Here is a 25,410-nt window from a genome sequence, read left to right on the forward strand (position 1 = left end):
CCCTCTGCTTTACCTGCTTGTTTAACACCTCAACTGTTACCATCTCAACCTATAACCCAGCAGAGGAAGGGCATACCCCCTATAGCCAGGTTCCTCCCAAGATGTCCCAGCAGGCTTTTTTTCTCGCCACTGTTTGAGGGTTTTTACTTGATGTCTGGGGGCTTAGGGCTGGTATTTCCATCCCTTCTGTTACTCTGTAAAAACGTCTTTGTGTGAGTCTTCTGTGAAAAGCGCTATACAAATAAACCTGAATTGAATTGAATCAGATTGCCTGTAGGTCTATCTCTATTTTTATTGTGAATATGGATATGATGGTGAAGATTATGATTATTATCGTTCATATTATTGTTATCTTTGTTATTGTTAAAAACAAATAATAAAAATAATAATAATAATAATAGTGGAAGTATAGCAACAGTAACAGGCCTAGAAATAGCACAACCATCTGCTGTAGATACAAATCTGCTTCAGCTAGTTGACAGACTGACGAACGGCCGGACACACTGATGAATACTTCCTTTATCTCTCACCTCTGGTCAAAGATGGAGGAAGATAATGTCATTACACGTGCCTCCCCTCCCCCACCCTGGCACCACCCGTCCCACCCCCGCCCTGCCCTGCGTGGGGGGGGGGGAGTGTGATGGAGGGAGTGTCAGCCTGGCTGTGTGATTGACATCACCACCTCCTTTCCGGGCTCCAGACCAGCTGTTGTGTGAAGTGAAGTCACTGACTCACAGCCCCCCCCCCCCACAAAAAAAAGAATGGGTGATTCATAGAAAAAATATATTTTTGGAGAAGTTCACAAGAGCTGGAAGTGTAATTGTTCTCGACAGCAGCCTGGGTTTGGGCTCTGAGGAGGGGGAGGGGGATATTTCCCTGGGAGTTAAATATACAGAGTGAATATAAAAATGTTGCAGGTGGTCAGACCACACAGGACAAAGAACCCGTACAGTGCTCAAAAACGAACTCAAAAAACGAGTCCGGGACTAAGAGCTGAGACGGACCGCTGTCAGTTTCTCGTTCCCATTTCTGCCCTTCGCGTGAGAAACCTTCGGCGCTGTCTGTGAACAGATGACAGATTCACATCAGAACAAACCGTGCAGAATATGGTCCTGCATATTTAGCCTCTGGCAGAAAAAAAGGGAGAGAAAAAAATCAGGCCACATTTTTCACAACACATCTTTATTTATACGTGTTAGGCTGACAGTGACTGTACCGTGGATTGGTGTGAAGAAGGACCACATGCTTAAGGATAAAGATGGCAGAGAAAGACAGATCTTCAGTCAAATAAAGGAAATAAACACAAGAGCCGCAGACTGCACTTCCCCGCCACAGAGAATGCTGGGATATTTGTCTCATGTGTCGTAAGTTTAGATTCATTTAGCAACACACTGCCCCTGATGGTTTGAAAATTGTACATTGTACCTGTAATTGTTCAGTGCTCCTCCATCTGTGTGTGTTTGTTTGTGTATGTGCATGCGTGGGCATGTGTGTGTGTGTTCACGTGTGTGTTTCTCTATGCATGCGTATGCATGTGTGTGTCCACCTGTGTGTCCCTGTGTGTGTCCATGGGTGTGTGTGTGTGTGTGTGCGTGCGTGTATGCATATGCTTGTGTGTGTGCATGTGTGTATGTGTGTATGTGTGTCCATGTGTGTGTGTATGTGTATGCATATGAATGTGTGGGTGTGTGTGTGCATGTGTATGTGTGTGTGCGTGTGTGTATGTGTGCATGTGTGTCCATGTGTGTGTGTATGCATATGCATGTGTGGGTGCATGCGTGTGTCTATGTGTGTGTACACAGAGTGATTGTGTCTGTGCTCTGACACACACACACACAGAAGGCCTGCTCAGTACCACAGCATTAGGATGCTTGCTGGAATTTCTTCCTTTAATCTTTTGTAGCTTTAATATGTCAGTGGTCCAAAGATTAAAGCTCGTGATTACAGGAGCTGAGATCAGACAGAGCGCCGTGTGCGTCCCAGGGGAGAGGGGGGTGCGACGCGGCCGTGGAAGCTGTGCGTTTGGGGGTGGGGGGGGGGCCGGGTGGTCTGTTTGGCGCGTGGGGGCAGGGCAGCCTTGCGTCACAACGATAAATGACCAGCTCACACCGGAGCGGCGCTCTCTGATTGCCAGGAATATTCATCTCCCCGAGAGGGAGGAACGTCAGCGCTGCATCGCGAGGGCTTCTGGAGACTCTCAGGGGGTTTGGCAAAAGGCTGCAAAAAGAAAGGAGTGAAAAGGAATGAAAAAAGATTGCGTTAAAAGGCACGGAGGGAGCCCCCAAACTGGCACCTGGAGGACCGATGTCTGACTTTACCGTTTCTCCCACTTTTCATTGGCTTAAAATGTCGGCTTTTTGAAGAGGGGCAGGGGAGTGGAGGTGACGTGTGGCGTTAAGCGACAGACTGAGGCAGAGAGGCAGGGAGGCAGAGGAGAGGAGAAGAGAGGAGAGGAGAGGTGGAGGAGAGGAGAAGAGAGGAGAGGAGAGGGGGAGGAGAGGAGAAGATAGTTGACGCGTAGGGTTAAGTGACAGTTAAGTTAAGACTGAGCCAGGGAGGCAGAGGAGAGAAGAGAAGAGAGGGGAAGAAGAGGAGAGGAGAGAAGAGGGGAAGGAGGGGAGAGGAGAAGAGAGGAGAGAAGAGAAGAGGAGAGGTGACGTGTAGCGTCAAGCGAGGCTCTTCCTCCACGGACTGAGGCAGGGAGGCAGAGGAGAGGAGAGGAGAGGGGGAGGAGGGGGGAGGAGGAAGCGGGCTCTCAGTGGCTTCCTGTAGTCGGAGCGCTGCTGGCTGTTGGGTGGAGACTGAGCGTAGCAGTGAGGCAGCTGTCAGCCAGAGCAGAGCAGGAGGGAGGCAGTGTCTCAGCGCGCGCTGGTGTGTGTGCGTGTGTGTGTGTGTGTGTCATCTCGTTCTGAGCGTGTGGATACTCCGCCAGGCTGGGGGCTTCTGGAACAGCGCTAAGCACACACCCAGGAGAGGTAAGGCACACATTTTAAACATTCTTCTCCCAACCCAGCGTTTAGAAGATCCTTTTGTTATGTGTGCATTTTTTTAATTAGAAAAAACAACAACAATACAAAGAGGGGCGTTTCAGAGTCAGGCTTTCTTTTTGTACAGTCATCAATTCGGCTGCCATCGTTTCACGGGCTGAATAACGCTGTGGCCATTTGCTGATGTAAAATGTGGAATCCCCTCCTTGCTTCGAACCAAACCCTCTATCCTCCTGCACGGGGAGGTGTGTGTGTGTGTATGTGTGTGCACGCGTATGTGTGTATATGTGTGTGTGTTTTCATCCTCGGTACATGTGTGTTCGGTTTACCTTCAGCCGGGGTGTGAATATGTATATATTTTCCGGTGTTGTGCTTCGGCTGCCGGTCTGCAGATAGACTTTGCGTGTCGATGTGAATTAGTGTCCAGGGGCTGGGGAACGGGAGACGGGTTCCAGGCCAGTGCGGGGCTGGAGCCGCGCGTTACAGCCCCGGCTCCATGCTAATGCATAACAGAGCGAGATGGAATCTGGTGGTCGAGCTGGCAGGCAGTGAGCAGAGCAGAGAGAATGGATTGTGTTCACTCCCTCTCCCTCTCTCTCTCTTTCTCTCTCTCTCTCTCGTTTCCTCTCTATCTCTCCATAGCGGGAAAGGGGGGTTGCTTGTAATTTGGAGCGTGAGGAATTAACAGCGTCCGTCTTTTTACCCTGGGCATGGCTCACTCTCTCTCTCTCTGAACGGAGGGACAAGGGGTGGGGGAGAGGCTGGGAGAGGCTGGGAGAGGCTGGGAGAGGTATGAAGAATGAAACGGTGGACGCTAAACGTAAGAGGAACTCCCAGGAATCCCTGGGATTTCAGATCCTCCAAGAGATTGAGTTCTGTGTCATATATGGTAACGGTCAGAGATTAAAAAGCCTGACACACTGGCCATGTTGTCTGTGTGTGTGTGTGTGTGTGTTTATGCATGCTCTGTGCTTATACATTATTCATGAGTGCATTTTTGCTGGCTCTTGCCTCATCTACATTTACGGTTTCGTGTTCGGGGCACTCTGCACGGTGATTTGGCCTTACATAACCACGTATACCTTCGTAAAAGTAAATCACCGTCCCCACCCGCGGCCTGTGGGGAGTAACGCGCACGGCGACCGAGCGCCAGCGTTACGTAAGAGCAGCGGGGCTCGCTGGCCTGCCCTGGTGACGGGGAACCGGGAGGTGGGAGCGTGTGCAGAACCTGCCGGCGACCGGGCTGTGTGCAGGGCACGGGCTGGAGCTCCTCTCCGTTTGTGCCGGAACAATGGCACAGCCAAATGTCACCAAGTCCGCCTCTGCACAGCTCAGCCGGCGAGGTACAAATGGTGTGTGTGTGTGTGTGTTTGTGCTTTGTCTGTGTATGTATATGTGCTTGCCTGCATGTGTGCGTGCAGGTCTGTGTGTGTGTGTGTGTGTGTGCGTGTGTGTCTTTGACTCTATATTTGCACATGTGTATGAAGGAGAGAGTGGCTTTTGAAATTGCTAGCAGGTAATTTAGCTTTTAATTACTTTTCCACTCTTTCCGAAAATTTAATTTTGCCCTCCATTGGAGATGGGGGAGGGGATCGTCTGATCTTAAGCAGTAGGGCTTTCTTATGTCTTTTTCGAGAGAGAGAGAGAGTGAGAGAAAGAGAGAGAGAGAGAGCGACCCAAAGAATCAGAGGCCTTTAAAGGAAAGGCCCAATAAACTTGTAAACGTGTAGCCGAAAAGAGCAGAAAACAACCTCAAATACTGAATGGACAGGTGCTGCTGAAACTATTTTGGAGCTATGCACTGCACTGTCTTCATTTGTGAAGATCTCTATTTAAAATATAAGAACAACATGAGAGGCTTGAAGGATTATTCATGTTGATTGGTAGATTAGACTAAATTCATGGTAAGGGATATTGGAAGTAGTCCAAGGTGACTGGATGCTACAAAGAGTGAAATTTAATGGATTGTTTCCATTGGATGAAAAGAGGTGTTCCATGGCTGCTGTTAGTTCTCATATCTGAGGTATTGTTGATTATATTCAACTTATTCATGTTGTGCAATCGCTTTATGCATCTGGTTTATCTTGGGTCTCTTGTCTTGTTTAGGGATACAACTGAAGTATCCTTGCCAAGATTTCAATTTGCGGAACAACCTGTCCTCTGACATGTAGAACCCAGACATTTTTCCGCCTAGCAACATCCTGTTTGAATGTTTATTGGAATTTTTCATCTACTCTACTTTCTTTAAAATGATGCTAATATCACCTCCAAACCTACCTCATTGACAGTTGTTGTTTTGGCATTTTGTTTGAGGACATATTCCAGTTTAATCTAAATTTCCCTGCATGTTTACCTTTCTTTGAGCATTCTAAAGCCGGCTGTGTTATTGTTGGCAGAGTTATTAATTTAGGAGGAAACATTGTTTACCCCCCGTTTTTTGTGGGTGAGTCCTGCTTATTTCCTCTGAAACAGGAGGTGGTGTGTAACACAGCGCCTGTCGATGCTATCTGCTGATAATCGCGTCATCTGTGTACGAACATCAATCGAAGGTGGTGAAATTTTATCTGTCAAATCACGTGTCAACATATTTGCCAGTTGCAGAAAACTGTGAACTGTGAAACATCAGTGATTTTAATCATCTTTCAGTCTCTTTATTTTCTAAATAATTCTGCCTTGAAGGAGTTTCGTTCACATGTTATCATTCCCAGAACTGGTTTGAAACAGCATGAACTTTCAGGGGTTTTCAGCATTCAGATGTTTCAGCTTCAGGGGTTATCAGCTTCAGCTTTTCAGACCCTTAATTTCTGCCTGATAGACCCATAGTAATCTCCTCACTCATGCCACACATACACTCACCGAGCACTTTATTAGGAACATTTTTACTTTATTATGCCTACTTATTCATGCGATTATCTAATCAGCTAATCATGTGGCAGCAGTGCAATGTACACAATCATGTAGATACGGGTCAGGAGCTTCAGTTAATGTTCACATCAACCATCAGAATGGGGAAGAAAATGTGATCTATGTGACTTTGACCGTGGAATGATTGTTGGTGGCAGACAGGGTGGTTCTCAGAAACTGCTGATCTCCTGGGATTTTCACACACACTAGTCTCTACAGTTTGCAAAGAATGCAGACAGAAAAGCCTTGTTAATGAGAGACATCAGAGGAGAATGGGCAGAGTGGTCAAAGCTGACAGGAAGGTGACAATAACGCAAATAACCAAACATTACAACGGTGGTTGCAACTGCCAAATATGATGATAATAATAATAATTTAATAATAGAAGATGATTTGAATTTATTTAATTTTTAGCGGATGATCAGTTTCATGTTCTTAAGCTTGCCCTAGGAAAAGCATCACATGACACAGAGGTAATCATGAGGCCACGCCCCATTGCAGAAGACAGTAACAGTTGCACGCTTGTAATCAAATACACCCTTCATATGTGTAGTTAAGAACTGCAGTAATGAGTCTTTTTCTCCAATTATATCAATATTCTGGATGTGGAGTGTGGGCTGCCTATAGCCTAGTGGTTAAGGTACATGACTGGGGCCCGGAGGATGACTAAGGGCCACAATAAGATCCACACAGCTCTTGGGCCCTTGAGAAATGCCCTGCAAGGGCCCCTAATCAGCATTGTCCTCTGATTAGTCTAATCAACTGTATGTCGCTTGGGATAAAAGCGTGAACTAAATAATACATTATTACTATTATAAAGCGGGCCAGTTTCGCAGACAGATTAAGCCTAGTCCTAGACTAAATTCAATTTTGAATGGAGGTAATCCATACAAAACTCAATTTAGTTTGGACTAAGCTTAATCTGCATCTTTGAAACTACATAAAAAAGCTAATTGTCAGGTTTGTTTGATGAACCCTATCAGGTTTTTTGCAGTCTCGGAAATAAAGGTATGATGCTTGTCTTTGGGGTGGTACCCTATAGGTACATGGAATTCAACCAGTAGCCAGCAATATATTATTAATTTTTACCTTTTTTGCTTGGAAAACGTATTCATTTGCACCCAGAGAGAACATTACTGTACTTTCAGGGTACATTTGGAAAATGTGATCCTTGAAGAACAAAAAACGTACCTCCACTGTCACTTTAGTGGAGCGTGAACGTCTCGTCTGTCAGAAGAGCGTTGGATGAGTCCATTGGCGAGCCGGGCCACAGTGACCCTCAGGTGACCCTCTTCGGTCTGCAGGCTGGGAAACGAGACGCTAGCTCAAAATGGCCGCCCGATGACCAGCTGTGAGGGTGATTCCCCCCCCTCCCGTACCAACCCCCCTGGCCGAGTGCCATCCTCCTCGCCGCGAGGGTTCGGACCCCGCCCGCTGCTGCATCCTCTCCCGGGGGGTCCTGCCATTTCCTGCCCCCTCTCCACCATTCGGGGTGCGTCGGCGGGAGGTGGTTCGGTTGATCCTGGTACTGCTGCTTTTGGCCTTCCGCACCATTGGCAGGGAATGACAGTATCGATGTGAGCAGGAAGGTGATGTGGGGGTCTTATGGGGGGGGGGGGGGTCTCTCTTTGTTCATCAGAAATGCCCCCCAACACTGGGGTCTCAACTCCATTAATCCCTGTTTCCATACAGCATCTGTTTTTTGGCTTAATCTGCTGCCACATACAGCAACCAAATCACACAATGCAAAAGGGTTGCAAATACTCATACTGCCGGTGCTAGAAGTTCAGAGGTTTTTTGTTTTTGTTGTTTTATTCTAAAACATTTTTTTGCAATTAAGTTATACATCTGGGGAAAGGTTTATTTTCTAAATGTTGATTACCACGGCTTTCTGGTGAGTGAACGTATGATGGTTGCAGACAAGGAATCCGTGCCCTAAGCAAGGAATTCCACTTGGTGTTTCTCATGTTTGTAATAACAGCGGGACATAGAGGCAAGCCTGAGAGAGATGGAGAGAGAGAGCAACTGAGAGAAAAGAGAGAGAAAAACAGAGTGAAAGAGTGAAAAGTGTGAGCATCCTCAGTGGAGACATCTCCCTCTCCCTGACTGCAGTTATGAGCAGGTTTGATGAGTCTCAATCAGCCTGTGTGAAGCATAATCTTAATTTAAGGTGTGAGCTCACAAATATGTGATTATAATGGTCTTGGTCTGAATATTTTACTCCGGAATATGCTGGTGTAACAATCACTACTGAAAAAAACAACAGCGTTGTACAAATGTGCTGATATGTCACTAATTTATCCACCACGTGCAAAAGTCAAGGAGGCTGACCTCCCAAAGAAGAGTTGGTCAAATAGACAGGGGCCTTGTTTTCCATACTGCATGCTGATATGTGTGCCTATGTTCCAGTGTTCTCATCCACAGCAAACAAGAACAAGAGAGCATTCAGTACATGCAAATGTAAGGATTTATGCTATTTGCTTTATTATTACATACGTACACACACACACACACACACACACAGAAATACACACACAAGAGCACATGCATTTACAAACTCACAACATGCAATGCTGATAGAATCACACCATATAGTTTTCAAATTGGCATACTGTACATAAAATAGGAGAGGGATTATGGTGTGTGTGTGTGTGTGTGTATGTGTGCATGCAGGTGTGTGTGTATATGTGTGCTTGTGTGTATGTGTGCATGCATGTGTGTGTGTATGTGTGCATATATGTGTGTTTGGGCATGTGTATGTGTGTACATGTGTGTGTATGGATGTGCATATGTGCATGTGTGTGTATATGTGTGCATATATGTGTGTTTGGACGTGTGTATGTGTGTACATGTGTGTGTATGGATGTGCATATGTGCATATGTGCGTGTATGTGTGCATATAGGTGTGTTTGGGCGTGTGTGTATATGTGTGTGCATGTACATATGCATATATGTGTGTTTGGGCATGTGTGTGTATATGTGTGTGTATGGATGTGCATATGTGCATGTTTGTTCATGTGTGTATGGATGTACATACGTGCATGTGTGTGTGTGTTCATGTGTGTATGGATGTGCATATGTGCATGTGTGTGCGTGTGTTCATGTGTGTATGGATGTGCATATGTGCATGTGTGTGCGTGTGTTCATGTGTGTATGGATGTGCACATGTGCATGTGTGTGTGTGTTCATGTGTGTATGGATGTGCATATGTGCATGTGTGTGTGTGTTCATGTGTGGTGTAATTCTCCCTAGGGCACCCATCCCTCAGCCACTGCCCGGTCCAGACTCTGAGAGCTGAGCCACTCTTCCTCCTCACAGCACAAACAAATCAGTGATTTACTCATCCTCATATGGTCCACATTCTCTTATTTGGGTTCCACGTTCTCCCCCTGGAACCTTAGATGGTCCAAATTCTCTAATTTGGGTTCCCCCCGTGCCCCTCTGGAACCTTAGATGGTCCACGTTCTCTCATTTGGGTTCCCTGTGCCCCTCTGGAACCTTAGATGGTCCACATTCTCTCATTTGGGTTCCACGTTCCCACACTGGAGCCTTAGATGGTCACTTGGGTTCCATCCCTCTGGAGCAGCTATTTCGCTTATCTGAGAGAGGGAAAGACTTGTTGTTCGCAATGAGGCTTTCAACAAATGGGATTAAGAGTCCTGTTGGAGTTGAGTGTCAACCACTTTGGGGAGTGATTAAGAGCTACCGGACGGATCTCGCCCGGCAGACTCGGATGAAGCCAGCAGGGAGTTATTTTCCGGTAGCCGAGAATGACGCTACTGCTCACGCCCACGCAAAAACTCGGTGGCAAGCGCCCACGCACACGCAAAGGTGTCGTTCTTTCAGGAGCAGAACCTCTCGCTCGCTGCCAAAGTCACAGTATCAGTGCGGATACATGCACAAACACACACACACACACAGACGCACACACACCCACGCACACAGACACAGACACACACATGCATGCAAACACACACACACAGACAACACACACACGCACATAGACACACACACACATGCACACACACACACACACACACACACACCACACACACACACGCACACACACACACACACACACACACTCACACAGAACTTGGTGAATAACGGGCACCGTAGAGCAGGTCCTGCTGGGAGACATTAGTGAGGGTTTGGGAAAGGCCTGGGATCTGCTTGGCACTGCCCAAAGTGTGAAATCAGAGGGCAGTAATTAAAGATCAAACTCCTGTTCCACCATCTGGCCCGTGGAGAATGAATTATTAACCTGTGAAAGTCTGCCAGGAAGGGTCGCACCCAGGGGGGAGGGGCACACACAGGCACAAGGGTGGACCCCACCGTAAGCTCACTAGGGCTCTTACTCACACACACACACACACACTCACACACTCACACACGCACACACGCACACACACAGACATACACAGACACACACACTCATACACATACACACACTCTCCTGTGCACATAGACTCCACACACGCACACACACACTCGCCTATTCACATAGACTCCACACACACACACACACACACACACACTCACACACGCACACATACACACACACAGACATACACAGACACACACACTCATACACGCACACATACACATACACACACTCTCCTGTGCACATAGACTCCACACATGCACACACACACTCTCCTATTCACATAGACTCCACACACACACACACATGCACACACATACAGACACACACACAGACATACACAGACACACGCACACATACATACACACACACAGACATACACAGACACACACACTCATACACGCACACATACACATACACACACTCTCCTGTCCACATAGACTCCACACACGCACACACACACTCTCCTATTCACATAGACTCCACACACACACACATGCACACACATACAGACACACTCTTACCTATGCAAATAGACTCCACAAACACACACACACACATTCGCCACACACTTACATTGAGCTCTCCAGTGTGCAGGGGCAGCACGTGCCGGTCTGTGCAATGACAGAGCGCTGCCTTTTCTGATGTCACACTCAGAGCAGAGGATGCTGGGAGTCCTGAATGAGGCTACAGAGCAGAGATCTCCCAGCTCTGAGAGGGCCTTGTGTTGGAGCTGGGGCTCCGCGTTAACGACAGTCTCCAATCGGCCCTTTGTCCCGCTCTCCTACCCTGTGTCTGTGCAGAGGGCCAGGAGCTCCTCAGGGCTTCACGGCTCTTAGCGATTACCTCCCGGGAACAATCTGTGAAACACCCAGCCAATGTCCATTCGGTTTTAATCAACCACAATTAGCTTTTAATCAACCAAATTTGACCTGGGGACTGTGGACTAAGAGTGACTGAACTGTTCTGCTGCACCTTCGTAAGGAATGAGACAGGAAAGTTGGAGAGAGAGAGAGAGAGAGAGAGAGAGAGAGAGAGAGAGAGAGAGAGAGAGAGAGAGAGAGAGAGAGAGAGAGAGAGAGAGAGAGAGAAATGGATGGATGGATCAGTTGGGACTGGCAAAATATGTTGAAAGGGTCTCAGTGTTTCAGAGTGCCTGCTCCACATCCCCAGTGCAGTTTTGCCCAACTTCCCCAGTGTTAATTATACTCCCACTGCAGCCTCAACAGGGCCCTCATTCCCCACTGCCCACTGCCCAGAAGGAGGTAGCACAGAATACTGTTTTGCCACTGAACACAAACCGTGCGTGGCTGGCGCCTCAGCACTTGGGACTGTCACGGGTCAGCTGACTAAGGGTGGAGATGGTCTTTCTGGTTGGCTGGGTGACGGGAAACAGGAAATAAACATTTAAGATTGCATTTCTGTTATTTTTGGACCGTTGGACGGCCAATCAAACATTTGAGGTGGTGTCCCTGGTGCCGGACCTACCCTTTGAGGGGCCCTGAGCAGGATTTGATTTGTGCTCACCCAACCCAACATAATAAATAATACATACTGTATTTTAGAATAATTAAGGGGCCCCCTGGTGGTCGTGAACCCAAAGTAGCCGCGTATGTAACTCTTCGTGTCGAGACGAATCTCGGTCTTCCGGAAGTGACCATTTAAGAATACCAAACACAGATGGTGAGGAATTGCACAATTGTTTTTTTGGTAACATTACAACACAGTGAATCAGTGTTTCATACCATTCCAAGATTCAATCACCGAGGAGGGAAGGTAGCTTTGGCTTTCTGCAACAGCACTGCAGCTCCGTGCCTGTTAGCGAGTCATGTTGAGGGAATCGCGCCGCTGTAGTCCGGCCGAGTATCTACTGCCTCCGAAGTAACGGATTGAAGATTTATGACTGTGGAATTCCCTTCCATTGCAAACCTGGCCTCGCACGGTAATTGGCCCATTTATCACTGGCAGCAAAGGCGAAATCACAGATGCATGAAAAATGGATTGGTCGGAGGCCCGAGTGCGAGGGACAGACACGCCACAGCGCTTCTTATAAAATTATGCCACTAGTTCATTGTGGGAGATCGTGAGATCGCTGCAAAGCAAATGTGCGAAACCACAGCGACGAGGAAAAAAAAAAAAAAAAAACGTACATGCCTGTGTCTGTTTCCTTTTAAAATTGTTCAAACTCGCCACTCTGTTTCACATTGAAGTGTTATTTCAATTCTTTTATGGTCGGTCTGGCTTAACATTCCTGATTGGCGCTTCATAAAATACCATTTGATAGAGGTAGCTTTTTTTGTTGCTTTTGGTTGCTTGACGAGGGACAAAGCGGGATTTTTTAGTGGGCTTTGAGTAAGCCCTGCCTGCGTATAACTCCACACGCATGGCTGACACAGCTGTAAGTGCCGGCCGGGCTTGGCAGGCTGGGCTGCAGTTCGCACAGACGGGAGCCCTGGCGCTAAACGCGCTGCTTTTTCTCTCTCCACAGAACCGCCCAAGCACAAAGCGCTGACCGAACTGCAGCTGAAGGCCAGGTCGGAGAAGTCAGCAGAGACAAGGTGAACTGATCAGTGGCTGCACTGCGCTTCTGTGTGTGTGTGTGTGTGTGTGTGTGTGCACGTGCAAATGTATCTGTTTGTGTATCACTGACAGTGTGTCTGGCACACTCATCTGTGTTTGTGTGTGCTATGTTCTGTCCTTATACTGTAACTCTGTGTTTGTGTGTGTGTGGTGTGTGTGTGTGTGTACATACATGCACAACTGGGTGTGTGCTCATGTGTATGCACTGCTGTGTTTGTGAGCATTTACAGAGAAACTGAATGTGTGAGAGCATCTGTGTGTGCTTTCGTGCATGTGGCCACGGGCGTGCATTTTATGCATAAGTGCGTACAGTGTGACTAAGTGTGTGTCAGGATTTAATTTTAACCACGGTTCTTACCATGTTCAGTGATGCGAACCACTCTGCTATACGCCAGAAAAAACACAGTACACAGTTCCAAAAAACAAGTTGCATTTCCTCATCTCCTTCATCAGTGTGGTCCCAATTTGAACCAAAGTTCAAAAAAGCTGTTTGGTGTGTGAGTACAGAACGCCAGTGATTGTGTGAGAAGAGACTGACCTTCTCAAGGAGAGAAAAGCCGACTGCTGTTGCAGAGCAACACCAGTGCAGATAACCTCTGTGTCATAAAGATACCGCTGGTGTCCGTTACCTTGCCTCTGCCTCCACATTTGACTAAGGCATCTTTCTGAAAGGAACACTGTTCAGTGAATTTGCTTCTATAATTTATTTGCTTCAATGTCAACTGCCAAATGCAATGTTAGGCAAAGTAAGAAAATATGTTATTAATTCAACCCTTGTGGAACTACATTCAAATTGGATTTAAAAAAATATGCTGTGATTCTATTTGGTGCATTAATCTCTATTATAACCTTCAAACTTTATTGAAGTTTGCAATTTTATTTTAAAAATTGGAAATTGCCACTTAGTCTTATGTTATATCTTCGTGTAATAATAAAGTCCTACTTTCCTACTTTACTGTACTGCTTTTAGTCCAGAAACCTCAAATAGTCACAATAACCTAACAATAGGTTTGTAATATGATAACCACTTTCAACATCTCCCAGGAGAGGTAAAAACTAAATCTCCCAGGAGAGGTAAAAACTAAATAATCGTGTGGCCTAATTAAGGGTGTTTTTTTTTTTATTCTTTCCAACGGAACAGATAAGAGCTTTGTAAAATGTGCTATTGTCGACCTACTTTAATCAAGTTGTACAACCTACTGTAAAATCCAGCAATGCCAGCTTAACCAGCTTCAAAATTGAGCTGGTCAACCTCACCATAAGCTGGTCTAGCTGGATATGAGCTGGTCAACCAGCATGTCAAATCTAGTCATCAAGCTGGTCTCGCTGGGTTTGAGCTGGTCATCCATCACCAGGGTACCCTGATGTTTAAACCTGACATGGCTTACAATGTTGCTGCCATATAGCGCCAATGTTATAGCACTGACAAAACCTTCCAGTAACATAGTCAGACCATTTTGTGTTCTCTGGTTTGTGCCACACTGCTCTTCTGTAACGATTCAGCCCTTGTAGAGCCAGGGGACCTTTCTAGTGCATTTCTCATGCTATTTCCTGCTACACAATAGTTATCTGGTAATTACAGGTAATAGCCTCTAGGCAGGTGGCTCTTACGACTTGGGTAAACAATTAGCCTATCTCTTTAATGTTTTAAAAGCTCAAATTGGCCACCATGGGAGATAACACACCCGGACACGCACACGCTATCAATCAGAGACTCAGTGACTAAAGAGCCCTGGTGGGTTTTTTTTCGTGTTGTTTGTTTTTGTCAGTGTTTTTTTTTCCTGGTCAATATGTTGTAATACAGCTTTCTGTTTGAGTTTCTCCTCATTTTAAAACCTCCTCGACGCTTTATAAAATTATCCAGTGATTACCTGTTTCTTCCATTCTATTAATGTCAGAGCATTAGTCAGTGTCTTTGCATAGGGCGTTGTGCATAGCAGAGCAGTGCACGGGAGAATTGTACATGAGAGAGTAGTGCACGGGAGGATTGTGCACAGGAGGGTTGTGCACAGAAGGGTTGTGCATGGAAGGGTTGTGCAGGAGAGAGTAGTGCACGGGAGGGTTGTGCACGAGTGGGTTGTTCACAAGAGAGTAGTGCACGGGAGATTTGTGAGGCTTGAGTCACGCAGGCTTCCTGTACCTCCACAGTGACAGATTTTTGGAAAGGGTACACATATGGCCCACACTCCAGGTTCCTGATTTTTTTCCAAGGCGGAAAATCAGTAGAGCTTCGCAGTCTGTCACCTCTGGGAATGCTGTGAAGGCCCATCCACACCCGGACCCCCGTGGGACCCTGGCAGAGAGGAATCAGAATCGGCAGCAAGCGGGGGAGGGGGGGGGGGGTAATCCGCCTGTGCACCTGCCACAGGCCAGGGAGAACAGACATAGAGAGACAGAGAGGGAGGGACAGAAAGAGACAGAGACAGAGATGGAGAGAGAGAGAGAGAGAGAGAGAGAGAGGGAGGGACAGAGGGACAGAGAGAAAGAGGGAGGTACAGAAAGACAGAGACAAAGACGGAGAGAGAGAGAGAAAAGAGGGAGAGAAATCAGCCGCGCTTTTCCACACAACGTCCCAGGAAAAATCCACAGGCGGGGGATGGGTTGGGCGCAAACATACAGATGGGAATGATTATGAATTATAAGATTCACTGCGTGTGCTGCTGCAAAGGCACAGGAATTGTCAGCACCCATGTTTTCCACCAAAATCATTAAAAACTTTTATGGCAACACATTTATTTAGATTTAGACAATACACATGAAAGCATACTGAAAGTGTTTTTTGTGTTTTAGTTTTTTTGGGTTGGACATCAGTGTATGTCCTAGGCCTGGAACCCCAAACATTAAAAGACAAGCTGAAACCAAAATGCACTTTTTCTTCAATTTAGTCAATTCTTTATAACCATATGAACAAGTGTTAAAGTATACATTCCATAAAATAATAAAATAGTATTTTCACAGCAAAGATTTTTTTTTCCATCCACTTCCTGGAAAAGGATTTGAATTTCAATTTTAGGATTTTACGTCATTGTGTACCAGTTGGTGAGTCAATTTTCCGATCCCCTCCAATCAACATCCTTTCAGGCAGTGTTGCACATTCTTCCCCTCAGAGCCAATGGCATTTGTCATTTGTCGTCAATCAAATTGACTCCCCGCCCTTCAAAAATTGAAAAATTGACTCCCCTCCCCGCCCTCCCCCTGAAAGATTTGTTTCACTCCTGCATACGTTATATTAAAGAAGCTAGTGCTGCTCGGACTTTTTTAAACCCACTAGCCCAAGTGCTACCAGGAGGTCGCCCTGTAACAGCAGGGAGCTGGAGGGCTAGAGGGCCCTTTCCCCAGGCAAATCTGCACTCCTCACAGCCACAAAAAGACCGACATCATCATTCATACAAGGAACTCGCAAAAGGAGCTCTCCTCAGGTATCCAGAGCTACAACATGCTACAGTAATACCAAAACTGTTCCTTCAAAGCAGTCTTTTCAGTTTGTCTAAGACAACAAGGCATTGTGGTTTAATGCGGTTAAAGCTTCCTCAGTTAATTTGGGATATACGTGTAGGAGATTAAAAAAAAAAGGAAGATGGCCACAAACACGCGTTAGAGCAGTGGTGTCCAAAGGACCGGTACGGGTGCAGGATTTAGGTTTAGCCCAGCACTACGACACCTGATTCTACTCATCAAAGTCCTGATTAACTGAACCATGATTAGTTAATTAGCTGAATCCGGTGTCTAAGGGCTGGGCTAAAACTAAAACCTGCACCCACATCGGCCCTTTTCGGGTAAGATTGGACACCCCTGCTTTAGCGAAACAACCCTATGCCTGGTGGCATGTCAGAATGCCTTGGTTTTATGAGCCTTAAAAGCTTTTGTACACTTGAAGGTTCACAGGATTAACCAGCAGACATACAGTGCAATAGACCCGGTAGTTAATCCAGCTGTGTAAACCTCTTTTGCCATTGACAACCATGAAGCCCATCATGTGTGAAATGCGCACATTTATATTCCTTATAAAACTTTATTGTATATTGATCCAATAATACCCTGCCACTTTTTTTTTCTGCACCCCACTTTAAGCACTCAGCAGTGCATGAAGTACCTGAGGCCTACTTGTTTTTCATCAAGGTACATTTGAGTTCACACCAATTGACTTTTGTCACCGTCCCCCGGAGAATCTGCCAGTCTGTCACAAATAGCAAGGCCAGGCCTCTAGGGCTCTGTGAAATTCTACAGGACTAAAAATACTGACAAGAGACCCCTCTCTGACACCTCCAGGGCACCTCTCCCCAGAATGCACCAGGGCCCGTCAAATCAGGCTGTCAGTTCATTACTGTCACCTCCCTTATGATTCCCCCAGCAAAATATACAGTACAGCTCAAAATAGGAACAGGACTCAATGTCTGTCTATAGGAGGTGGAACATGACTCAATGTCTCTATAGGAGCTGGAACAGGACTCAATGTCTGTCTATAGGAGCTGGAACAGGACTCAATGTCTGTCTATAGGAGCTGGAACAGGACTCAATGTCTCTATAGGAGCTGGAACAGGACTCAATGTCTGTCTATAGGAGCTGGAACAGGACTCAATGTCTGTCTATAGGAACTGGAACAGGAGTCAATGTCTGTCTATAGGAGCTGGAACAGGACTCGGGGTCTGTCTTTCATAGGACGGGGTCGAGACTTCAGCCTGAAGGGCAATCACCCATCTGGTAGGGTTTGTCCATGGGATGGGTTGTCTCGTCAGGTTTTTCAATAATGGCAGGAAGTCCAGAACTGCTTGCACGTACTGAGGCCTATTCTGCTGGTTACAGCTAATACAAACTTTGCATTGACAGTGAAAATGGACACGCATGCTGTGTGTATCTTCATGATCTGACCCTACTCATGCATATAAAGCTATCTCTTATCATACAGTTGTTTTAAGGGGTAGTTTGTATCCGTTGATAATATATTCTAGGATTTGGAAGTATATTCATTTCAGTGGATGATTGGTTATGGTATTCTAGTGCTGGGGACGCCTGCACACTGCACTCTGTCTCACTTGGTCTTTGGGAACATTAACGAGTTAGTATTAGAAGAACCCAAGATGACATAACAAAACAGAACAGATTTAATTTGAAATGCAAGTTAAACTAACAGTTCTGTACTTTTCTGGATCTTTGCAATCCCTTCTTATATATTGATATGCTACCTTACTTCCAGTTGTATGGTACTTTTCCAATTTTGCAGACTGCATACGAATAGCTGTGTATAGTTTGCATAAAAGTAGTTTATATAAAATGTACCCTAGTTATTTGAATACTTTTTGATGCCATCAGGACCTACTGCCTTGTTTCTCTTCAGTTTTCGTAATTTTTCTATCTCAATTTCTTCTAATACATCTTGCGAATTGTTTGTACTTACAGGCATGTTCGCCACCTCTTCCCTTGTGAAGTTCTCAGCAAAGAAACTGTGTAGGCTGTCTGCAATATCTTTGTTATTGCAAAGAACCTTCATTGAATGTAATGTCTTCTCTAACTTTCCATTTTTATTACAGCATTCAAACGATGACTTTCTCATCAGTTGGAGTGAACAACTGAATTGATCAATTTGGAATTAATGTACACTGCAAATTAAAAAAGAAAAGTTTTATTTACACCACTTTTCATTTACAGGTTTGTGAACTATGTATGTTCTGTTTGTATGTGTACACATTTGTAGGAGCTCATACCCATGTTAGCTTGAGATAGACCAACTATATGCAGCTCTGAATGTCTTTGTGAGCAGCAAGTGAGAGCAAGAGAGAAAATGACCATATGAAGTGGTGGATGTGGATGTGTGTGTGTGTGTGTGTGTGTGTGTGAGAGAGAGAGAGAAGATGACCATATGAAGTGCTGAGAGTGTGTGTGTGTGTGAGAGAGAGAGAGAGAGAGAGAGAGAGAGAGAGAAAGAAAGGGGGAAGAGAATATGACTATGAAGTGCTGAGTGTGTGTGTGTGTGTGAGAGAGTGTGAGCAAGAAAATGGGGGGGAAACGTTGACCATATGAAGTGCTGAGTGAGTATGTGTGTGTGTGTGTGTGTGTGTGTGTCTGAGAGAGAGAGAGAGAGAGAGAGAGAGATGGGGGCAGAGAGATGATGACCATTTGAAGTGGATGTGTGTGTGTGAGTGAGTGAGTGAGTGAGTGAGTGAGTGAGTGTGTGTGTGTGTGTGTGAGAGAGAGAGAGAGAGAGATGGGGGGGCAGAGAGATGATGACCATTTGAAGTGGTGGATGTGGATGTCCTTGCAGACTCTGGAGAGTGTTCAGCTGACAGCCATAGAGTTTGCAGGTCTCAAGGAGGGAGTCCAGTGGAAGAGACTGGATCAATAAATAAAACATACGAGTCAAACGCCTCAGTGCTCACTCAGCTCTCTCGCTCTCTCTCTCTCTCTCTCTCTCTCTCTCTCTCTCACATACACACAGACGCACACAGACGCACACGCTCACACACACATACACACACTTCTCCTCACGCCCTGTTCTCTGCTCTCTAATCAGGCCTGATGTTTACTCGCGGGTTAATGGCATTAGCTGGGCCAATCCGGAGAGATTATCCGCTATCTGGAACACTTTCATTTTTTCCCCATCTGTTAGTGCTGGGGCATTGGTCAGTGGGACATATTGATGGTGTTTGCTCTGACTCCTGAACGTGTTCAAAGGCCCACTGAGGGCCAGCTTTCCGGGCGTGGGGCGGCGTGGGCCGATGTTTGCCTCAAACAAACTCCACGTCCGTCTAATTAGATAATTTTTTTCCATTTCTAGGCCGTTTGTTCCTGTGTGTATGCACGTCTGCGGGGAACGTTTCTCCTTTCATGCACTTTCCCTTTCACCCAGAGACCGAGGACACTTTGAATGACTGCCCCACATTAGTCTCGGAGTGTTTGTTTTCGTGTTTATTGGAGGGATCCTATCAGCATTTCTCAGTGTAGACCAGTGATCCTCATTCCTGGTCCAATCCAGTCTGCTGTCATTTGTTTTTGCCTTGAGATCAGCAACAGATTCAGACCATAGAAACCAGGTGAACCTGTGTTAGCTGTGCAATCAATGTCTTTAACTGATCATTTGCTGCACTACTCAAGTTCTCCAGGACCAGGATTGAGAACTGTATTTGCTTTCCTTGGTGTGGATGCAGTAGATTCCCATTATATGTCAGAATCATTTCTCAGGATGTTAACATAATGATAAATTATTCCGTTCATTATTCTGCCTGTGGTGATTATGGTGGTGCCTTTCTGTGTTTATTTTTGCTGTTTCTCAATGTGGTTGCCATACTGTTGCTGTGACACAAGCAGTGTGTTCAAAATAAATGGTTGCCATGTTGCCAGATGTGCATAAGTCAACAGCTGAAATTATACAATGGCTTCCTGTCTATTATATCATCTTCAGCATGCAGCTTCCAATCCCTTATTTGTCCTCCTGGCAAGTAGCTTAAAAAACACAGCAACCACATGAACTGAGTTCACCTTCAGAAATATTACCTGTAATGTTTTGGGGAAGATTCTGATTTAGTACTTCCTTGGACTGGCCCTGTAATATAATTTATAATTTGTTATCTAGCTGATGCTTTTATCCAAATACAGTTGACTAGACTAAGCAGGGGACAATCCTCTCATGGAGCAATGCAGGGTTAAGGGTCTTGCTCAAGGGCCCAAAAGGTTACACTGGGTCTTGAACCACCAACCTTCCGGGTCCCAGTCATGCACCTTAGCCACTGAGCTACAGGCCCTTTAATTAATTAAATATTGTATTTGATGAAAAAAGTATCAGTGAGGAGATTATACGGTGTGAGACCACTGTTTCAAAAACAAATATCAGTAGAGATATTTATTTCAACCCTGCAACATTGCGCTCCGTTCTCCACCATCTCTGAATTGAGACGTCAGACTCCTGCTCCGAAGACGCAAATCAACTAAATAAATAAAAATGGTGGCGGTCAAACATAAATCTATTCAACAGACAGCGAAAAAAACGAGAGAGAGAGAGAGACAGAGGGAGACAGACAGAGAGTAAGAGACACAGTGAGAGAGATGGACCGACAGAGTCTGAGAGAGTGAAAGAGTAAGAGAGAGAGAGATAGAGAGATGGGTGGGGGGGGTGGGCATAGACCAGGGAAAGAAAATATTAAGGGGGCAGAAATGATACAGCAAGATGCAGCTAATCGATACTGCCAGGCATCCTGAAGCTCCCATGGACAGATGGCCTATTGATGACAGTCACCCTCCTCCCCCCCCCGCCCCGGGACCCCCACGCAGGCTGGCAGGAAGGGAATCAAAAGAGACCGTCAGGCGGGGGGGGGGGGGCTGACAGGGCTGCTGTGACACCGCAAACAAGCCCCACGCCGCTCTCTGTCTGATCCCTGCCAGCGCTCAATAACAACAGGTGTGTCGCAGGATCCATCAATATTAATATCGGCGCTGCGCGCGGGGGTCCGGCCCCGCGCCGTGACGCAGAGCGAAGGCTCCGCCGAGGAGGGAGGTGCCGGGCGGGTCGCTCGCAGGCCGACGGCTCTTTCAGGCTCACGCGCTTCCCTTTCGCGCAGGAAACCGCCAATACGGCGTGCGGTTTCCTTTCTGTTATCATTGGACAGTGCAGTATGGCAGTCGCTACCACTCAATGACCAAACACGTCCAGCGAGGGCTCGTGTGTGGAATCAGCATAAAGGAATTATAGCCCCATTAACCTCAGTGATCTACGTTATGGCGCATTGTGCAGTACTCTCACGCCATGGATGTAAAATATCTCACAACTAAAGGTGATTTCCCCTTTGACTCAACTTCTTTACCTGATAATTTAAACTTTTTTTTTTTGGTATCATGACCTTTCAAACACACCACTGCCCGTGTTTACCATCCTGTCTGCTGAATACATAGCAATTTTAAGCCTTTTAGGCCACCAAGAGCGGAAATGAGGACCGGTGGTGGCCAGTTTCGCCCCACATTGCCACAGGCACTCACACGCGTTGGTCTCCCCCTGGTGTTCAACTGCGGGAACTGCAGCCAGCTTACATAAAGCCCGCTCTGGAAATCTCAGCACAGGCTGACAGAATCAAAACATTATTTCTAATGACAACAAGATGAAATCCAGCTGTTTTTTAAACTCCACCCTTTTCTCCCTTATTTAGGAACTTCCTGATGTGAAGAGACAGCTCCACTTCCGCTAACCGACCAGAAGGGAGTACTTCAACCTCAGCCCAGAGGCACAACATATAGTTTTAAGGTATGGTCAGCCATGATGGATGGGTGGATGGATGGATGGATAACTGAGGAAGGATTTGTACTCAGATGTTGTACTCTACAGACAGCATGGAGGGTGTGTGGTGAAAGCTAGAACAACATGCAACATCTGCTTCCTTTGCACTCTTTTCCATGGGCAGCCTGGTAAGTGGCTCGATGAATAATTCAGAGCTTAATGAGGTTGGTCTGGTGAGGAGGTGACATTCTCTGAAAACACTTTCTCTCCAGTGCTAGCCGACTGCCCCTGCTAGTTCCCTGCGCAAGCTCCTAGACTGATCTCACAAAAAATACTTTAGCCCAGACGACGAATATCGAAACGCGATACAGTTTGTGGTGTTTCTCGCAGGATAAGCACATTCGTCTAAGCATGCTTTGTTGGCAGTCTTCATCGCCAGCTGAGGTTTGAGGAGTTTACTGAAGCATAAACACACTGTGGAAAATGTGAAGCTAAATTATTTTCTTGGTGGAAATCCAAGAACGAGACGAAGAAGCACAATGGCTGCTTCGTGTCAGTGCCATTTTGTGTTACTGTGTCCATTGGCTTCCTTCTGAGGACACGGCACGAGCACAGAGACGTGAACTCACTGAATGCGTTTTCCATGTGCAGCTCCTTGATATGGGAGTGCATTATGCCACACAGTTAATTCAATGAAATTAATTTTTTAATAGTGTTTTTTTTGTTACAGAAGACTGTCACAAAGACGCTCTACAGAATAACACAGAAGAGAATTAGACAGCCATAAGCCCCAACTAGCAACAACTCCCTTAGGGTAGAAAAACCCTCAAACAGTGGTGAAAAATAATTCCCTGTTGGGAAGAAATCTCGGGAGGAACCTGGCTATAGGGGCTTGCCCATCCTCTGCTGGCCTATAAGGTTGATCTATGAAACTAGTAAGTAAAGTAGGCATAGTTTACATTTACAGTCATGTTTTTTTTCTGTCCTTAGACAGCCTGTCCAGGCGCATAGAGAAGCCTCATGGCCAGCAACAACACAGCCAGCATTGCCCAAGCCAGGAAACTGGTGGAACAGCTCAAAATGGAGGCCAACATTGACAGAATAAAGGTGAACCAGAACCCTATAACTGTCACATTTTTTCATATTTAGATGTTTTTGTTGTCATGCATTACATTACTATACTATAATATAATCCTGCAATAACCATATTAAAGAATATTTGGTTTAGCTTGATTTAACTAAACACTTACTGACCCAGACATAGAAACAAGTGACAACTTTCCTGTGACATCATATGCAAGCAAACATTAAGCCTAACATGATTATAAAGTTTTCTGGACAACAACGTTAATTTACAGTTACATTATCCGCCTGAGACCCTGCGTCCCCAAACGAGGTTTCAGTATCAATGGCGATAACTTGAGAAACACAGTGGGAAAGTCTTGAGAAATAAAGGAATAAAAGGTTATCGTCTTCCTTTCTGTTTCAGGTGTCAAAAGCAGCGGCCGACTTGATGTCGTACTGCGAAGCACACGCCAAAGAAGACCCTCTCCTGTCCCCGGTCCCAGCTTCGGAGAACCCCTTCAGGGAGAAAAAGTTCTTCTGCGCCATTCTGTAAACGGGCCGGGGGTTTCCAAAATGGCCGCCTGGGCCGCGATGTGGACACTCGATATGTAGAATTTTCTAGCTGGGGCACGGCAATCGCCTTTCTCGAATGCTCGCAACGAGTGCAATTAAAACCAACAAGTAACGCGTAAATTTCAGTGAGGTGGCTACAAGGCATTGCATGTTTTAACGGAACCTTGTGGAGGCGCACAAGGGGACGAAGAAGACCCGGAAACATGACTGACAGCAAATCTAGAGAGTCCTCAAGGTGTGTAGTGTAGCAGCCCACGCTGACTGGTGTAGAGTTGTAAAAAATAAATAAAATAGAAAAAACACACACAAAAAAAAAACAACAAAAAAGAAAACTAAAAAAACTATAAAAAAAAAAAACGTTGTGGTTCTTTTGAAAAATACAAATGTTAAGACGGATGGTTTAATGACAACCAAAACCGTGGTTTTGCAGGTTGAGCTTACTGCCGGAGATAGCATTTTTAATCGGAATGATTTTTAAGTGTTGAGTTTATTTTTAAATTGGCTGGATTGGCTATATCATTTAGAAAGCTTTCTGTTATGTGATTATTTGGCTATGCTAACTTTTTCTTATACATTAATAGATTAGCAAAATGTTTTTTAATGACGAAACAGTTGAAAGATGTGACATTCTTTGCAAATATACATCAATTTTACATACTTTAACAATGCTGAAAAATATAAAGCTGGCAGTGATTTAGTTTCCTTCAGATACTGGCTCTCTTTTTAACATTTGTATAAAATTGCTAGCAAGTAAAGTGTGTTGTGCTCAGTGCTCTGAATGTTTGTGGTGATATCAATAATAATTGCATGAAAAATTGACAAGACAACCCCTGTTTTTCTTTCTGTGTGAAGGTTGTGAATAGGGTTTTCTGGTAGTAGCAGCTGTGCAGGTGTTAAAATCATCGTCACTGCAACTCGTTCATGGAATTGATCACTCAGATAATTTCAGCAATATTCTATTTTAACAGTAATTCATGACTAAACATCACTCTATCGAAAACACTTTTGCTGAAATGAGCTATATACATATGTAAACATGCATTTTTCCCAATTACTCTCTCCATAGTAACCACTTTCGGATACTTTCATATAAACATATTTTCAGGACTGCCCAAAAGAGACCTAGGTATTACGGTAACCAGGTCTGTCCAGGTGATATTTCTGTAAGAGTGCTGATAGTTTCTCTTAATAAACTACAAATGCTGTGTACCATCCATCCATCCATTATCTTAACCCGCTTATCCTGAACAGGGTCGCAGGGGGGCTGGAGCCTATCCCAGCATACATTGGGCGAAAGGCAGGAATACACCCTGGACAGGTCACCAGTCCATCGCAGGGCACACACACCATTCACTCACACACTCATACCTAGGGCAAACAGCCTAACCTGCATGTCTTTGGACTGTGGGAGGAAACCGGAGTACCCGGAGGAAACCCACGCAAACACGGGGAGAACATGCAAACTCCACACACAGAGGCCCCGGCCGACGGGGAATTCGAACCTAGGACCTCCTTGCTGTGAGGCGGCAGTGCTACCCACTGCACCATCCGTGCCGCCATGCTGTGTACCATTTCACCAATGACTAATATATTGACACAGATGTATATAGTGCTGTTGGATGAAGAGAAGGTCAGATGGATATGCCATTGTGCTCTGGTGAAGTGTCATCTACAGACACTGAGATCAGATTTATTTGCCCTCAAAAACTATTCTCGGT

At 45.7% G+C, this 25,410-nt stretch overlaps 1 protein-coding gene across 3 annotated transcripts; it reads left to right on the plus strand.

The window, feature by feature from the left end:
• The first annotated feature begins 2,726 nt into the window (after positions 1-2,726).
• gng2 (guanine nucleotide binding protein (G protein), gamma 2) lies at positions 2,727-24,901 on the plus strand. 3 transcript variants are annotated; one of them, XM_061215833.1, is made up of 5 exons: positions 2,727-2,975; positions 12,764-12,833; positions 21,987-22,081; positions 23,045-23,161; positions 23,544-24,901. In XM_061215833.1, the coding sequence occupies exons 4-5, from the start codon at positions 23,075-23,077 to the stop codon at positions 23,670-23,672; spliced, it is 216 nt and encodes a 71-aa protein (XP_061071817.1). In that variant the 5' UTR covers positions 2,727-2,975; positions 12,764-12,833; positions 21,987-22,081; positions 23,045-23,074; the 3' UTR covers positions 23,673-24,901. The 3 variants fall into 3 exon arrangements, with proteins under 3 accessions (XP_061071817.1, XP_061071831.1, XP_061071824.1); XM_061215847.1 differs by lacking the exon at positions 2,727-2,975 and adding an exon at positions 11,876-11,958; XM_061215840.1 differs by lacking the exon at positions 2,727-2,975 and adding an exon at positions 12,008-12,217.
• Positions 24,902-25,410: the final 509 nt, after the last annotated feature.

Source organism: Conger conger, chromosome 1, assembly GCF_963514075.1.
Source record: "Conger conger chromosome 1, fConCon1.1, whole genome shotgun sequence".
In the NCBI taxonomy this organism is placed as follows: Eukaryota; Metazoa; Chordata; class Actinopteri; order Anguilliformes; family Congridae; genus Conger; species Conger conger.

Excerpts from the sequence above, each read along its gene's own strand:
- gng2 (XM_061215833.1), top strand. The coding sequence starts at position 23,075 with ATGGCCAGCAACAACACAGCCAGCATTGCCCAAGCCAGGAAACTGGTG. Across the intron at positions 23,162-23,543 it reads CCAACATTGACAGAATAAAG|GTGTCAAAAGCAGCGGCCGA; the intron begins GTGAACCAGAAC and ends TTTCTGTTTCAG.